This window comes from Mobula hypostoma, chromosome 13, assembly GCF_963921235.1.
Source record: "Mobula hypostoma chromosome 13, sMobHyp1.1, whole genome shotgun sequence".
NCBI classification, from domain to species: Eukaryota; Metazoa; Chordata; class Chondrichthyes; order Myliobatiformes; family Myliobatidae; genus Mobula; species Mobula hypostoma.
The window spans coordinates 96856019-96873627 of NC_086109.1; the positions used below are offsets into that span (position 1 = coordinate 96856019).

Here is a 17609-nt window from a genome sequence, read left to right on the forward strand (position 1 = left end):
CAATTTCCCGGATTACTTTTCGATCCTTTTTTAAACAACGGAACAACATGAGGCACTCTCCAATCCTCCGGCACTTCACCTGTAGACAGTGACATTTTAAATATTTCTGCCAGGGCCCCCGCAATTTCAACACTAGTCTCCTTCAAGGTCCAAGAGAACACTCTGTCAGGTCTCGGGGATTTATCCACTTTAATTTTCCTCAAGACAGCAAGCACCTCCTCCTTTTCAATCTGTACAGTTTCCATGATCTCACTGCTTGATTCCCTCAATTCCATAGACTTCATGCCAGTTTCCTTAGTAAATACAGACGCAAAAAACCTATTTAAGATCTCCCCCATTTCCTTTGGTTCCGCACAAAGCCGACCACTCTGATCTTCAAGAGGACCAATTTTATCCCTTACAATCCTTTTGATCTTAATATACCTGTAAAAACTCTTTGGATTATCCTTCACTTTGACTGCCAAGGCAACCTCATGTCTTCTTTTAGCCCTCCTGATTACTTTAAGTATTTTCTTGCACTTCTTATACTCCTCAAGCACCTGATTTACTCCCTGTTTCCAATACATTTCATACAACTCCCTCTTCTTCTTTATCAGAGTTGCAATATCCCTTGAGAACCAAGGTTCCTTATTCCTATTCAATTTGCCTTTAATCCTGACAGGAACATACCAACTCTGCACTCTCAAAATTTCCCCTTTGAAGGCTTCCCACCTACCAATCACATCTTTGCCAGAGAACAACCTGTCCCAATCCACGCTTTTTAGATCCTTTCTCATTTCTTCAAATTTGGCCTTCTTCCAGTTCAGAACCTCAACCCTAGGACCAGATCTATCCTTGTCCATGATCAAATTGAAACTAATGGTGTTATGATCACTGGAACCAAAATGCTCCCCTACACAGACTTCTGTCACTTGTCCTAACTCGTTTCCTAACAGGAGATCCAATATTGCATCCCCTCTAGTTGATCCCTCTATATATTGATTTCGAAAACTTTTCCTGAACACATTTTATAAACTCTAAACCACTTAGACCCCTAACAGTATGGGAGTCCCAATCAATGTATGGAAAATTAAAATCCCCTACCACCACAACTTTATGTTTCCTGCAGTTGCCTGCTATCTCTCTGCAGATTTGCTCTTCCAAGTCTCGTTGATTATTGGGTGGTCTGTAATACAATCCCACTAATGTGGCCATACCTTTCCCGTTTCTCAGCTCCACCCATAAGGACTCAGTAGACAAGCCCTCTAATCTGTCCTGCCTGAGCACTGCTGTAATATTTTCCCTAACAAACAATGCTACTCCCCACCTTTCATTCCTCTGCCTCGATCACATCTGAAACATCGGAACCCTGGAATATTAAGCTGCCAGTCCTGTCCCTCCTGTAGCCAAGTTTCACTAATTGGTACAACATCATAATTTCACGTGTCAATCCACGCCCTCAACTCATCCGCCTTCCCCGCAATACTCCTAGCATTGAAATATATACACCTCAGAAGATTTTTACCACCACTCACAACCTTTCTATCAGCTGATTTGCTTAAACTTTCAATATCATTTATTTTCACCCCAGCCACACTGTCAGCTCTGGCACTCTGGTTCCCATCCCCCTGTAAATCTAGTTCGGTTTGTGTTTCGCTCTTGACCGGGACGCCTTGATTTTTTTTTATCCCGTTTGTCGCTTAAATTGGTCAAACATGAATTAATTTTTTGCTCTCGGGCTCAGGCCCTGTCACTTCAATTCAGCCCCAAGTCCACTCCAGCAATGACGTTGGAATGCTCCTCTTGCAGGATGTGGGAAGACAGGGAGCCCTCCGGTGTCCCTGACAACGACACCTGCAGGAAGTGCATCCAGCTGCAGCCCCTAACACACCGCGTTAGGGAACTGGAGCAGGAGCTGGATGACCTGCAGATCATTCGGGAGAATGAGGAGATTATAGATTGTAGCTACAGGGAGGTAGTTATGCCAAAGGAGCAGAGGACAGGAAATTGGGTCACTGTCAGGCAAGGGAAGGGGAAAGGGCAGGCAGAGCAGGGTTCCCCTGTGGCCATTCCCCTCAACAACAAGTATACCGCATTGGATACTGTTGGGGGGGATGACTTACCTGGGACAAGCTGCAGTAGCCGGATCTCTGGCACTGAGTGTGGCTCTGCAGTGCAGAACGAAGGGTGGAAAAAGAGGAGAGCGATAGTGATAGGGGACTCGATAGTTAGAGGTGCAGATAGGAGGTTCTGTGGTCGTGACAGAGAATCCAGGATGGTTTGTTGCCTCCTGGGTGCCAGGGTCAAGGATGTCTCTGATCGATTGCATGACATTCTAAAGTGGGAGGGTGACCAGCCAGATGTCGTGGTGCACATTGGTACCAATGACATAGCAAGGAAGAGTGAGGAGGTCCTGGAGAGTGAGTATAGAGAGCTTGGTAGGAAATTGAAAAGCAGGACCTCAAAGGTGGTAATCTCAGGATTGCTACCTGTGCTAGGTGCCAGTGAGGGTAGGAATAGGATGCTCTGGAGGAGGAACAAGTGGCTGAGGAACTGGTGTAGGGAGCAGGGTTTCAGATTTCAGGATAATTGGGACCTCTTCTGGGGCAGGTGGGACTTGTACAAGAGAGACGGGTTACACTTGAACTACAGGGGGACCAATATCCTTTCAGGGAGGTTTGTTAATGCTATTGGGGAGGCTTTAAACTAGATTTGCAGGGGGATGGGAACCACAGTACCAGAGCTGACAGTGTGGCTGGAGTGAAAATAAATGATATTGAAAGTTTAAGCTGTGTTGTGTGAGTTATATGTGCTGTGTGTGTGTGTTATGTGTGTGTTATATGTGCTGTGTTGGGTGTGTGTGTGTTATATGTGCTGTGTTGTGTGTGTGTGTGTGTGTGTGTTATATGTGCTGTGTTGTGTGTGTGTGTTATATGTGCTGTGTTTGTGTGTGTTATATGTGCTGTGTGTGTGTGTTATATGTGCTGTGTTGTGTGTGCGTGTTATATGTGCTGTGTGTGTGTGCGTGTTATATGTGCTGTGTGTGTGCGTGTTATATGTGCTGTGTGTGTGCGTGTTATATGTGCTGTGTGGGTGTGTTATATGTGCTGTGTTGTGTGTGTGTTATATGTGCTGTGTGCGTGTGTGTTATATGTGCTGTGTGCGTGTGTGTTATATGTGCTGTGTGCGTGTGTGTTATATGTGCTGTGTGCGTGTGTTATATGTGCTGTGTGCGTGTGTTATATGTGCTGTGTGCGTGTGTTATATGTGCTGTGTGTGTGTGCGTGTTATATGTGCTGTGTGTGTGTGCGTGTTATATGTGCTGTGTGCGTGTGCGTGTTATATGTGCTGTGTGCGTGTGCGTGTTATATGTGCTGTGTGCGTGTGCGTGTTATATGTGCTGTGTGCGTGTGTGTTATATGTGCTGTGTGCGTGTGTTATATGTGCTGTGTGTGTGTGTGTGCGTGTTATATGTGCTGTGTGTGTGTGCGTGTTATATGTGCTGTGTGTGTGTGCGTGTTATATGTGCTGTGTGTGTGTGCGTGTTATATGTGCTGTGTGTGTGTGTTATATGTGCTGTGTGTGTGTGTTATATGTGCTCTGTGTGTGTGTGTGTGTGTTATATGTGCTGTGTTGTGTGTGTGTGTGAGTTATATGTGCTGTGTTGGGTGTGTGTGTGTTATATGTGCTGTGTTGTGTTGTGTGTGTGTGAGTTATATGTGCTGTTGTGTGTGTGTGTGTGAGTTATATGTGCTGTGTTGTGTTGTGTGTTGTGTGAGTTATATGTGCTGTGTTGTGTGTGTGTGTGAGTTATATGTGCTGTGTTGTGTTGTGTGTTGTGTGTGTTATATGTGCTGTGTTGTGTGTGTGAGTTATATGTGCTGTGTTGGGTGTGTGTGTGTTATATGTTCTGTGTTGTGTTGTGTGTGTGTGAGTTATATGTGCTGTTGTGTTGTGTGTGTGTGAGTTATATGTGCTGTTGTGTTGTGTGTGTGTGAGTTATATGTGCTGTTGTGTTGTGTGTGTGTGTGTGAGTTATATGTGCTGTGTTGTGTGTGTGTGTGTGAGTTATATGTGTTGTGTGTGTGTGAGTTATATGTGCTGTGTGTGTGTGTGAGTTATATGTGTTATGTGTGTGTGAGTTATATGTGCTGTGTTGTGTGTGTGTGAGTTATATGTGCTGTGTGTGTGTGAGTTATATGTGCTGTGTTGTGTGTGTGTGAGTTATATGTGCTGTGTTGTGTGTGTGTGTGTGTGAGTTGTATGTGCTGTGTTTGTGTGTGTGTGTGTTATATGTGCTGTGTGTGTGTGTGTTTTATGTGCTGTGTGTGTGTGTGTGTTATATGTGCTGTGTGTGTGTGTGTGTGTGTGTGAGAGTGTGTTATATGTGCTGTGTGTGTGTTATATGTGCTGTGTTGTGTGTGTGTGTGAGTGTGTTATATGTGCTGTGTTGTGTGTGTGAGTTATATCTGCTGTGCTGTGTGTGTGTGAGTTATATGTGCTGTGTTGTGTGTGAGTTATATGTGCTGTGTTGTGTGTGAGTTATATGTGCTGTGTTGTGTGTGTGAGTTATATGTGTTGTGTTGTGTGTGTGTGTGAGTTATATGTGCTGTGTTGTGTGTGTGTGTGAGTGTGTTATATGTGCTGTGTTGTGTGTGTGAGTTATATGTGCTGTGTTGTGTGTGTGAGTTATATGTGCTGTGTTGTGTGTGTGTGTGAGTTATATCTGCTGTGCTGTGTGTGTGTGAGTTATATGTGCTGTGTTGTGTGTGAGTTATATGTGCTGTGTTGTGTGTGAGTTATATGTGCTGTGTTGTGTGTGTGAGTTATATGTGTTGTGTTGTGTGTGTGTGTGAGTTATATGTGCTGTGTTGTGTGTGTGTGAGAGTTATATCTGCTGTGTTGTGTGTGAGTTATATGTGCTGTGTTGTGTGTGTGAGTTATATGTGTTGTGTTGTGTGTGTGTGTGAGTTATATGTGCTGTGTTGTGTGTGTGTGAGAGTTATATCTGCTGTGCTGTGTGTGAGTTATATGTGCTGTGTTGTGCCCCTTGGTCTGGAGAAACGTCGTTTCGTTTGGCGGTATACGCACACAGTTTGAAAGACAATAAACCAAAGTTGAAGATACATGGGATTGTTCCGTGAGTTTTTCAGTGATTTCAAAGTACAAAGTATGAATACTAAATACATTATACAACCTTGAGATTTGTTTCCTTACAGGCAGTCACAAAACAAAGAAACCCAAAAGAACACGTTAAAAAGACCGTCAAACACCCAAAGTGCAGAGGAAAAAAAACAAATTGTGCAAACAATAGGAGTAAGAAAATAGCATTCAGAACAAAAGTGAGTCCATTCCCAGAGCAGACCACAGTTTAGCGCAGGACCCGGTATACATCACGGAGCCCGGAGCAGGCCACAGCCATGGCCACAGTTCAGTGCAGAGCCGAGTCACGGAGCCCAGAGCAGGCCACAGTTCAGTGCAGAGCCCTGTCACGGAGCCTGGAGCAGGCCACAGTTCAGCGCAGAGCCGAGTCATGGAGCCCGGAGCAGGCCACAGCCATGGCCACAGTTCAGCACAGAGCCGAGTGTACATCATGGAGTAGCGAACAGAACCAGCCTGACTCTCACCTCTTGTTCCGATACCCTGCCTTTCAATCCATCTGGCCAGGCAAACATCAGGTTGTCCCTCACACTAAGACCCAGATGCTGCTGCATCGAATCTCTGGGCTTGGACCCCACACCATGTTTTGGCCCAAACCCGGCCTTTCCAATTCGGCCTGGTGCTGCGATCAACCAAACTTCACTCTCCATTTAGAGAATGGGCCTCAATTCTGCCACTCCTCCACTCACCTGAACATGCCTCGACCGAGGCCCGTATTACCAGAAAATGGCTACCCGATTGGTTAACTGATGAATAGAATTTCTGTTCTCTCCAGTCCATGAGAAGGTCACAGTAAGAAATAATATGCTGGAAGAACTCAGCAGATCAGGCAGCATCTACGGAAATCAATAAATAATCGACGTTTTGGTCTGAGACCCTCCTCAGGACTTCGGGACCACAACTACTTTTGGTCTTTTTCATTTCTTTGTCTCTGAATGCTTTTTCTTCCCACTCTGTCTTCGCCGTTGTAACACTTCCAGTAAGATGGCAGCGTGTTTGATCACAGAGGCAACCAAAGGTGTTACTGCCCGTTTTAAACATACTTTTTATCATCAGGAGACCCTGCTGGATAGTAGCAACTTAAAGTACTGCAGGTCCACCCCATTAGCCAGTTGCTCGTTGGCGGAGAAAGTAAAGGGGCTGGAAGGCGCCGGTCATGCTGGGGCAGGAGGGTTCAGTGCACCAAGGACATGTGCTGTGCTCATCTCTGTAACTCTACTTGTGATCGCCAGACCTTGTTAATGTGGAGTGCTGCAAGTCCCATTCGCTGGTGTATTGGCGGACAGCAGGAAGGGCAAGGACTAGGTTTCAGGCTGCGGTGTCACCTGTGCACAGCTGCCCAGGAGAGGGGCAGAGTCGGTGCTTACGACGAGAATCGCGGCCGGCGCAGTGTCCTAGCTGGGGTCGCTGCTGCCCCCCAGTGTTCACTTGGCAGAATACAAGCTGCATTGTACACACTCCTGAAACATTTTCACAATCACAAGCAGTAAGTTTTATGCCTCATTCTTGACTTCCAAGGAGTCTTTGGATTGTGAAACCATCAGGATCCAACAGCCTGTACCTGAAGATTGCCGTGGGTAATCATTAACATTGTCACAACTGGGCCGGCTGGTGATGACATGGGCACTGGACCCGGGAGCGGAGGTTCCCGGGTTTGAAACCAGTCGGGGCCGCCCCTGAGTACACTTTCCATCTGTGCCGGGTTGAGTGTTGTCACGTCCCCCGTGACGGGAATAAAGAACCAGCAGAGATGGAAAACACTTTGGAGTCCAGTATTGCTATTAACTAATAATATTTATTAGTAACTACACAATACAGTAATATAAATGTAGATAAATCAAACAGGTTAGCAATGATTATATATATAAGTAAGTAAATCAGTGAGTGCGGAAATATATGAAAATCAAGCTTCTTCAAGTCTAAGGGTAAAAAGATACAGTCTTACAATGATGAGTAAAGTTCAGTTTGTGGTATTGAGTTGAGTAGTGATGGAGAGAGAGAGGGAGAGATTTGAGTCTTCAGGTGAGCTGACGCCATCGACCTTCTCGTTGTCCTCCGAAATCCTTTAAAAGTCACCGACTGTAACCACAACAAAGGGGACCGGTTTGCTATCACCCAGGCAAGGGTGGACACATGGACAACTCCCCACCGGTCACTGACTTTTCTTTTCACTGCAAGAGCCACTGATCGATCTGTCTGATCGATCCTCCAAAAACCCACTTTTTCTGTGGGCACAACAAAGCTCATTCAGTGTCCAAAACATATGCCTGAGGTCTATATCATCTGACCTCCTATTTATCTCACCATAGTGGTTCCCAGCTGTCACTCAAATAACTCCTCCTTCTCTTCTCTGTACAAGAAACGCACAAGCAGGCCAATGTCCTTGAGAAGTATAAACATGCTGTGAGCAGTCTTCGTCTCTCTCTCTCTCTCTCTTTTCATAACAACATGTCGGTGTTAAATAACACTCTCTCTCTCTTTTCAAAAGCACAGTTCATAGAGGTAATTGAGCACAGTCCACAGGGGTAATTCAGGACCCCATCACAAGTGTCGAGATCGCAACTCGACCTTGTAAAATAAAGGGAAAAATGCTGCGAAAATATATGTATGAGGAGTGGCGCGCCACACAGTCTCTCTCTCGCTCTCTGCTCCTTGTAAAACCCATGAAAAAGACATCATCACAGATGCACACACGTTCACACAGACGCACACACAGAGGCGCGCAGACTTGCATGCACACGCCAAAAAAAAATAGAAAGATGACAAAGGGTCAGAGGTGTAGGGTCCTTGTGGGTAGAGTTAAGAAACTGTGAGAGTAAAAAGGCCTTGATGGGGATTATATACAGGCCTCCGCAGAGTAGCCAGGATGTGGTGTACACATTACAATGGGAGATAGAAAGTGCACGTCAAAAGGGCAATGTTATGATAATCATGGGGGATTTCAGGATGCAAGTAGATGGGAAAAAAAATCAGGTTGGTGCTGGATCCCAAAGGGTGAATATGTAGAATGCGTATATGATGCCTTTTTAGAGCAACTTGTGGTTGAGCCCATAGGGGGTCAGTTATTCTGAAATGGGTGTCGTACAAAGAAACAGATTTGATTAAAGAGCTTAAGGTAAAGGAACCCTTAGGAGGGATATAAATCACTCTGCAATTTGAGGAGGAGAAGCTAAAGTCAGATGTATCAGTATGACATTGGAGTAAAGGGAATTACTGAGGCATGAGAGGGGAGCTGGCCAAAGTTGAATGGAAGGGAACACCAGCAGGAATGACGGCAGAACAGCAATGGCTGGAATTTCTGGGAGGAATTTGGAAGGTGCAGGATAGATACATCCCAAAGAAGTTGGTTTCTAAAGGCAGGATGACACATCCTGGCTGACAAGAGAAGTCAAAGCCAACATAAAAGCAAAGAGAAGGCATATAATAAAGCAAAAATTAATGGGAAGTTAGAGAATTGGGAAACTTTAAAAAACCAACAGAAGGCAACTAAAAAAGTCATAAGGAGGGAAAAGATGGAATACGAAGGTAAGCTAGCCAATCATATTCAAAGTTCAAAATTTCTTAAAGTTTATAGAGTGTAAAAGAGAGATGATAGTAGCTATCAGACCACTGAAAGATGATGATGGGGAGCTAGTGATGGGCCACAAGGAAATAGCAGATGAACTGAGTAAGTATTTTGCATTACTGTTCATCGTGGAAGACACTAGCAGTATGCTGGAAGTTTGAAAGAGTCGGGGGACAGAAGTGAGTGTAGTTGCTATTACTAGGAAGGTGTTTGGGAAGCTGAAAGGTCTGAAGGTAGATGAGTCACCTGGACCAAATGGACTACACCCCAGGGTTTTGAAGAAGGAAGCTGAAGAGATTGTAATGATCTTTCAAGAATCAGATTCTGGCATGGTTCCAAAGCACTGGAAAATTACAAATGTCACTCCACTGTCCAAAAAAAGGAGGTAGAAGAAAGGAAATTATAGGCCAGTTGGGAAGACGTTGGAGTCGATTGTTAACAATGTGGTTTTCAGGTATTTGGATGCAAATGATAAAATAGGCCAAAGTCAATATGGTTTCCTTAAGAGAAAATATTTCCTGGCAAATCTGTTGGAATTCTATGAAGAAGTAACAAGCAAGATAGACAAAGGAGAATCAGTGAATATTGTGTACTTGGATTTTCAGAAAGCCTTTGACAAGGTGCCACACATGAGGCTGCTTAACAAGTTAAGAGCCCATGGGATTACAGGAAAGATACGAGCGTGGATAAAGCAGCAGGAGGCAAAGAGTGGGAATAAATGGAGCCTGTTCTGACTGACTGCCAGTGACCAGTGTCACACAGGGGTCGGTGTTGGGACCAATTCTTTCTATGTTATATGTCAATGATTTGGATAATGGAATTGATGCCTTTGTGGCCAAGTTTGCAGACATTACGAAGATAAGTGGAGGGGAAAATAGTTTTGAAGAAGTAGAGAGGCCACAGAAGGACTTAGACAGATTAGGAGAATGGGCAAAGAAGTGGCAGATGGAATACAGTGTCGGGAAGTGTATGATCATGCACTTTGATAGAAGAAATGAAAGGGTTGACTGTTTTCTAAATGGAGAGAAAATTCAAAAATCGGAGGTGTAAAGTGACTTTGCAGGTTGAGTCGGTGGTAAGGAAGGCAAATGCGATCTTAGCAAACATTATGAGAGGACTAGAATATAACAGCAAGGACGTAATGTTGAGGATTAATAAGGCACAGGTGAGGCCGCACTGGGAGTATTACGAGCAGTTTTGGGCCCCTATCTTAAAAAGGATGTGCTGACACCAGAGACGGTTCAGGAGGTCCTCAAGAATAATTCCAGGAATGAAAGGGCTCTACCACATGAGGACCTGGATTCACAGGAATTCAGAAGAATGAGGAGGGATCTCATTAACACTATTGAATGCTAGAAGGCTGCGATAGATTGAAAGTGGAGAGGTGTTTCCTATGTAGGGGAGTCCAGGACCAGAGGGCACAGCCTCAGAATAGCGGGATGTCCACTTGGAACAGAAATGAGGAGGAATTTCTTTACACAGAGAGTGGTGAATCTGTGGAATTCATTACTACAGGCAGCTGTGGAGGCCAAGTCTTTGGGTATATTTAAGGCAGAGGTTGATAGATTCTTCATTAGTCAGGGCATGAAGGGATACGGGAAGAAGGCAGGAGACTGGGGCTGAGAGGAAAACGGGATGAGCTATGATTGAATGGTGGAGCAGACAAAGGGCCAAATGGCCGAATTCTGCTCCTTATTTCTTATGGTCTTATGGCTGTGTGGGAGGGAAGGGTTAGATTGATCTTGGAGTAGATTAAAGATTTGGCAAAACTCGTGGGCCAAACGGCCTGCAGTGCGCTGTAACGACCCCGCACTGCGCCTGCTGTAACGACCCCGCACTGCGCCGCGCTGTAACGACCCCGCACTGCGCCGCGCTGTAACGACCCCGCACTGCGCCGCGCTGTAATGTTCCCTGTTCCTGCATTATGCAATTCCCAACAGCACCACCTCAAGTTCCCAACGCCCTCTCTTCATGCACAAAACATGCTGTGTTCTCCACAAGACATAGGAGCAGAATGAGGCCATTCAGCCCATTGAGTCTGCTCCACCAATTTATCATGGCTGATCCCGGATCCCACTCAACCCCACACACCTGCCTTCTCGCCCTATCCTTTGATTCCTGACCAATCAGGAATCTTTCAACTTCGGCCTTAAATATACCCACTGACTTGGCCGCCACCGCGGTCTGTGGCAGAGCATTCCACATATTCACTACTCACTGGCTAAAAAATTCCTGTTCTAAAAGGTTGCCCCTCAATTTTGAGGCTGTGCCCTCTAGTTCTGGTACCTTTGCCATAGGAAATACCCTCTCCACATCTACCTCCATTGCCCACCCCCCGTTTGCCAGGCAAACAGCTGACTGTCTGGTCAGGTCAATTCCACAACGCACTGCTCTGTAGAATGGCTTGTTATTCTCCATGGTGGAATGGCTGCAAGATCCAGATTAAAGCTTTGTTTCACTATCTCATTCCCATTGTCTTAGCCCAGCATCTCCCGTACTTCAGAGTGTCTACCCAAGATACAGACAGAAAAAGGCCAAGACCACAGCCTCAAAACTGATGACCCACAACACAGTTAACGGATAACCATTCCCTCACGGCAGGAGATTCAAACACCAAACAAGATGCAACTTTACACTCAATGGCCAATTTATTAAATACATGCTGTACCTAATAAAGTGGCCACTGAGTGTATGTTTCCGCTGCTGTAGCCCAGCCACTTCAAGGTTTGACATCTGTGTTCAGAGATGCTGTTCCACACACCCCTGAGTTCCTGTCAGCTAAGCTAGTCTTGACATGCTGCTCTGATCTCTTTCGTTAAAAAGGTGTTTTCACCCACAAAAACGCTGCTTACCGGATGCTGGTTGTATTTTGCACCATTCTCTATAAATTCTAGAGACTGTTATGAGTGAAAATCCCAGCAGATCAGCACTTTCTGAGATACGCAAACTATCCCATCTGGCACCAACAATCATTCCATGGTCAAAGTCACTAAAATCACATTTCTTCCCCCACTCTGAACAACAACTGAGCCTCTTGACCGTGTCTGCATGCTTTTACGCACCAAGTTGCTGCCACGTGATTGGCTGATTGCACGTTTGCATTAACGAGCAGGTGTATGGGTCTACCTGGGGAAGAAGCACCGAGTGTAGCTCACTTTCATTCAGACGCACAAAAACCAGGTCACGTACCAAACCGATGCCAACCGAAAGTGAACCTGCTGGTTGGAGGCCTTGCAGAAAGATAGAGTGCAACCAAGGAAGCTGCAATCCCCAACACGTCGGCCAGCATGTGCACAGCGTCCGTCATAACCGCCAGGCTGTTCGACAGCCACCCTCCTGGTAGAGAGGGAAGGAGGAAAAATGAGAAATCACTTCAAATGATGAATGAACAGAGGAACAAGGAGGAGATCCCTCACACTCCCCACCCACCACTCATTAACAATGAGATCCCTCACACTCCCCACCCACCACTCATTAACAATGAGATCCCTCACACTCCCCACCCACCACTCATTAACAATGAGATCCCTCACACTCCCCACCCACCACTCATTAACAAGGGGAGATCCCTCACACTCCCCACCCACCACACATTAACAAGGGGAGATCCCTCACACTCCCCACCCACCACTCATTAACAATGAGATCCCTCACACTCCCCACCCACCACTCATTAACAAGGGGAGATCCCTCACACTCCCCACCCACCACTCATTAACAATGAGATCCCTCACACTCCCCACCCACCACTCATTAACAAGGAGATCCCTCACACTCCCCACCCACCACTCATTAACAATGAGATCCCTCACACTCCCCACCCACCACTCATTAACAAGGGGAGATCCCTCACACTCCCCACCCACCACTCATTAACAATGAGATCCCTCACACTCCCCACCCACCACTCATTAACAAGGAGATCCCTCACACTCCCCACCCACCACTCATTAACAATGAGATCCCTCACACTCCCCACCCACCACTCATTAACAAGGGGAGATCCCTCACACTCCCCACCCACCAATCATTAACAATGAGATCCCTCACACTCCCCACCCACCACTCATTAACAATGAGATCCCTCACACTCCCCACCCACCACTCATTAACAAGGGGAGATCCCTCACACTCCCCACCCACCACTCATTAACAATGAGATCCCTCACACTCCCCACCCACCACTCATTAACAAGGGGAGATCCCTCACACTCCCCACCCACCACTCATTAACAAGGGGAGATCCCTCACACTCCCCACCCACCACTCATTAACAATGAGATCCCTCACACTCCCCACCCACCACTCATTAATAATGAGATCCCTCACACTCCCCACCCACCACTCATTAACAAGGAGATCCCTCACACTCCCGTCCCATCACTCATTAACAAGGGGAGATCCTTCACACTCCCCACCCACCACTCATTAACAAGGAGATCCCTCACACTTCCCAACCTGTTTCACCACTCATTAACATCTAGTGTGACTGGAAGTCTGATCTATCTTCGTACTTCTGGTTATAATCACAGCACAACATCAGACAGAGTCATTTACGTTGAAACCAGACCCTCTTGGCCTAGTGATCCTGGGCTGCCCAATTACACCCACAAGACTTTCTTGTACATCTGTGGAATGGTCACGGGGAGAATGTACAAACTGGTTACAAATAGTCACGGGGAATTGAACCCAGCTCATTGACACTGTAAAGCAGGGGTCCCCAAGCTTTTTTGCACTGCGGACCGGTTTAATATTGACAATATTCTTGCGGACCGGCAGTCAAATACGTTGTGTTTACCCAGGAAAAGACTACAGTGACCATGAAACCTTGCGCGGGCACCAGTGCGCATGGTGCATCGTGACCTGCCGATACTTATTCCCCCCTGCAAATCGTTTTTGGCGATTCTGTTTGGTGGTGGGGGGGGTGCATTAATCACGACCGGAATATCGGTGATAAGTGGCTAATACACTCAATTTCATTTCTAAAAGGGTTTATCTAATGAATTTAATATTAAACATACAGCGCATATTTTCCTCGCATGAATATAGTGATAAGTCAATTATCAGGGGAGGACAGGGGAGCTTGAAGTGAGTGTTGAACGAACTTCCAGTAGAAGTGGTAGAGGCAGGTTTGATATTATCATTTAAAGAAAAATTGGATAGGTATATGGACAGGAAAGGAATGGAGGGTTATGGGCTGAGCGCAGGTCAGTGGGACTAGGTGAGAGTAGCGTTTGGCATGGACTAGAAGGGCAGAGATAGCCTGTTTCCATGCTGTAATTGTTATATGGTTATATAAGTCAATAGCATCATAACATTTCAAGTAACGTTTGGATATTAAATACACAGCACATATTTTCCCCGTATGAACATATAAAATTATTGCAACACACCAATTTCACTGAATCAGTGGGAGCCCTGGACTTGTTTCCCTGCAACAAGACAGTCCTATCGAGGGGTGATGGGAGACAGCGATACTCGAAGGGGGTTCCTTATGTCCAGTCTAATCCACAATTTAGTTTTTGTTACATTCATTGCAAAAAACTCCGCTTCGCAGAAAAATGTTGGAAATGGAAGCAAAGTTTTCAGTGCTTTCGTGGCCATCTCAGGATATTTAGCCTCGACTTTGATCCAGAATGCCGGCAGAGATGTTATGTCAAACATACTTTTCAGCCCCCCGTCATTTGCAAGCTGGAGGAGTTGATCTCCTTCCTGCACTGACATGGATGACGCGTGCGTAATGACCTTGCGTGTGTTCCAAGCTCAACACTGGGCGCGACAGGGAATGAGGAAAGGTGCAGCTGACTCATATCGCCAAATCATATCATTTCCTCGAGGCCTGGTGGCACATGCTTTGCGGCCCGGTACTGGTCCGCGGCCCGGTGGTTGGGGACCGCTGCTGTAAAGCGTTGTGCTCACCACAACGCTACTGTGCTGCCCCACACAGAGAGATCTGTTTAGGTTGTATTGATTATTAACCCGTACAACAGAGAGATCTGTTTGGGTTGTATTGATTATTAACCCGTACAACAGAGAGATCTGTTTGGGTTGTATTGATTATTAACACGTACAACAGAGAGATCTGTTGTATGCATTAATAATCAATAGAACCCAAGGATGAACATGTTGAATTTCACTCCAAGTTTAAACTTTACCACTTGTTTGACTCTCTTGCAAAACCTCAGAGACCAGCACCTCTTCATCAATCCAGCTTTCATACTTAGAGCAGAGGTTGATAGGTTCTTGATTAGTCAGGGCACCAAAGGTTATGGGGAGGAGGCAGGAGAATGGTGTTGAGAGGAATAGTAAATCAGCCATGATGGAGCAGACTTGATGGGCTGAATGGCCTAATTCTGCTCCGATGTCTAATGATCCTCCCACCATTCACTCCCCAAACTCCAAGGAGGCACGCTGAGATTTCCCAGCCTCAGACTGACCTCACATTTAGCTCCAACGAAGCCCATTTGTGTAGACTTGTCACTCATTTAATTGTAACGTTTCACTGTGTAACGCTTCACCTGCCTGTTCCTGTGCTATCCCTCTCTGTCTGTGAGTGAGTGGATGTGGCTTCTGTCTCATCAGGGTACAGGGCATCTGTCAGCCCAAGCATACAGCTAACAGGAAGCAGCAACATCCTCACCCACAGCAGTAAAAAGTCAACAGGAAGGGCACGAACGTTCGTTCTCTCAGTGTCAGCTGAACAAAGAGCTAATCATTTTACTTCAGGAAGGGGAGGAAATGGAGGGGTGGGGGGACATATGCTCCCCATCAATGGTATTAAGGTTGCGAGATTCAGGTTCCTCGGAATGAACATCACCAACAGCCTGTCCTGATCGAACCAGAGAGATGCCTTAAGTATTTCACCTTTCACCCTAAACCTCCAGAACTCCAGCTCTACTCTCAGCCAACCTCGGTGGAAAAAGCCTGCCTTCATTTACTCCACAGCACAGCTCTCAATTTTGTATACCTCCACAAGATCTCCCCTCCCCTCACTCTCCATGGCAGAGAGTAAAGTCCATTGGGCAGAAGATTCAAAAGCCTAAAAGCACATACCAGCAGGCTCCAGGACAGCTTCCACTCCACTACTGAACAGAGCTCCGGTTCAATTAGACGCACTCTGGACCTCACCACATACCTTACCATGTACCTTGCTTGACCTTCCACCATTTTGTCTGCATTTCCTGTTGCGGTTACACTTTGTTCTGTAATCTGGTATTGTTTTTAACCTTGTTCTACCTCAAGGCACTGGTGTAATGATTTAAGACTATAAGACATAGGAACAGAATGAGGCTATTCAGCCCATCAAGTCTGCTCTGTCATTCCATCATGGCTGATCCTGGATCCCACTCAACCCCATAAACCTGCCTTCTTGCCATACCCTTTGATGCCCTGACTGATCAGGAAACTATCAATTTTCGCTTCAAATATACCCATACTCTTGGCCTCCACCGCAGACTGTGGCAGAACACACCATAGATTCACCACCCTCCGGTTAAAAAATTCCTCCTTACCTCTGTTCTAAAGGGTCGCCCCTCAATTTTGAGGCTGTGCCCTCTAGTTCTGGATACCCCCACAACAGGAAACATCCTCTCCACATCCACCTTATCTAGTCCTTTCAACACTGGGTAGGTTTCACTGAGATCCCCCCCACATTCTTCTAAATTTGTGTGAGTACAGGCCCAAAGCTGCCAAATGCTCCTTACATGTTAACCCCTTCATTCCCAGAATCATCCTTAAAAACCTCCTCTGGACTCTTCAATGACAACACATCCTTTCTGAGATATGGGGATCAAAACTGTTGACAATACTCCAAGTGCAGCCTGACTAGTGTCTTATAAAGGCTCAGCATTATCTCCTTGCTTTTATATTCTATTCCCCTTGAAATAAATGCCAACATTGCATTTGCCGCTTTTACCACAGACTCAACCTTTGAATTCATCTTCTGGGAGTCTTGCACACAAGGACTCCCAAGTCCTTTTGCACCTCTGATGTTTGAACCTTCTCCCCATTTAAACAATAATCTGCACTATTGTTCCTTTCACCAAAATGCATCATCATACACTTCCCGACACTGCATTCCATCTGCCCCTTTTTGCCCATTCTTCCAATTTGTCAGAGTCCTGCTGCAATCGCATTGCTTCCTCAGCACTACCTACCCCTCCACCTATCTTCGGATCATCTGTAAACTTTGCCACAAAGCCATCAATTCCATTATCCAAATCACTGACAAACAATATGAAAAGTAGCAGTCCCAATATTGACACCTGAGGAACACCACTAGTCACTGGCAGCCAACCAGAAAAGGCCCCTTTATTCCCAATCATTGCCTCCTGCCTGTCAGCCATTCCTCTATCCATGCCAGTATCTTTCCAATATTGCCACAGGATCTTATCTTGTTAAGCAGCCTCATGTGTGGCACCATATCAAATGCCATCTGAAAATCCAAGTAAATGACATCCACTGCCTCTCCTTTGTCCACTCTCTCTGCGTGTTAGTTCCTTGAAGAATTCCAACAGATTTGTCAGGCAAGATTTCCCTTCACAGAAACCATGCTGACTTTGACTGAGTTTATCACTAGTCTCCAAGTACCCCCAAACCTTGTCCTTAATAATGGAGTCCAACACTTTCCCCATCACTGGGGTGTGGCTAACTGGCTGATGTGATCTGTATCAACAGAATGCAAGACAAGTTTTTCAAGCTTTGGTGGTATAGGTGACAATAACAGGCCAACTTGCCAATTTTGCAGTGTACAGAAACCCTCAAAAGGTACCATACAGACTTTAATCCAATCATTTCCTGCCGGGTGATCCAAAGTACCTCACCAAATAACTGTGTTACCTCAGGAATTTCAGAGAACTAAATCTGTGTTAGATATTCAGTAAAAGTGCAAATAGTTGGAGCCAAA

The 17609-nt window shown here is 45.8% G+C and overlaps 1 protein-coding gene across 6 annotated transcripts in view; it reads right to left on the bottom strand.

Annotated features, from left to right (window-relative positions):
- The window catches only part of slc30a4 (solute carrier family 30 member 4), a 42511-nt gene that overhangs the window by 12106 nt on the left and 12796 nt on the right, over window positions 1-17609 (bottom strand). For all 6 annotated transcript variants that reach the window (XM_063066280.1, XM_063066277.1, XM_063066278.1 and 3 more), the window contains one exon: window positions 11894-12040. In XM_063066280.1, the coding sequence (XP_062922350.1) occupies window positions 11894-12040 (147 nt within the window). The remainder of the gene's footprint in view (window positions 1-11893; window positions 12041-17609) is intronic.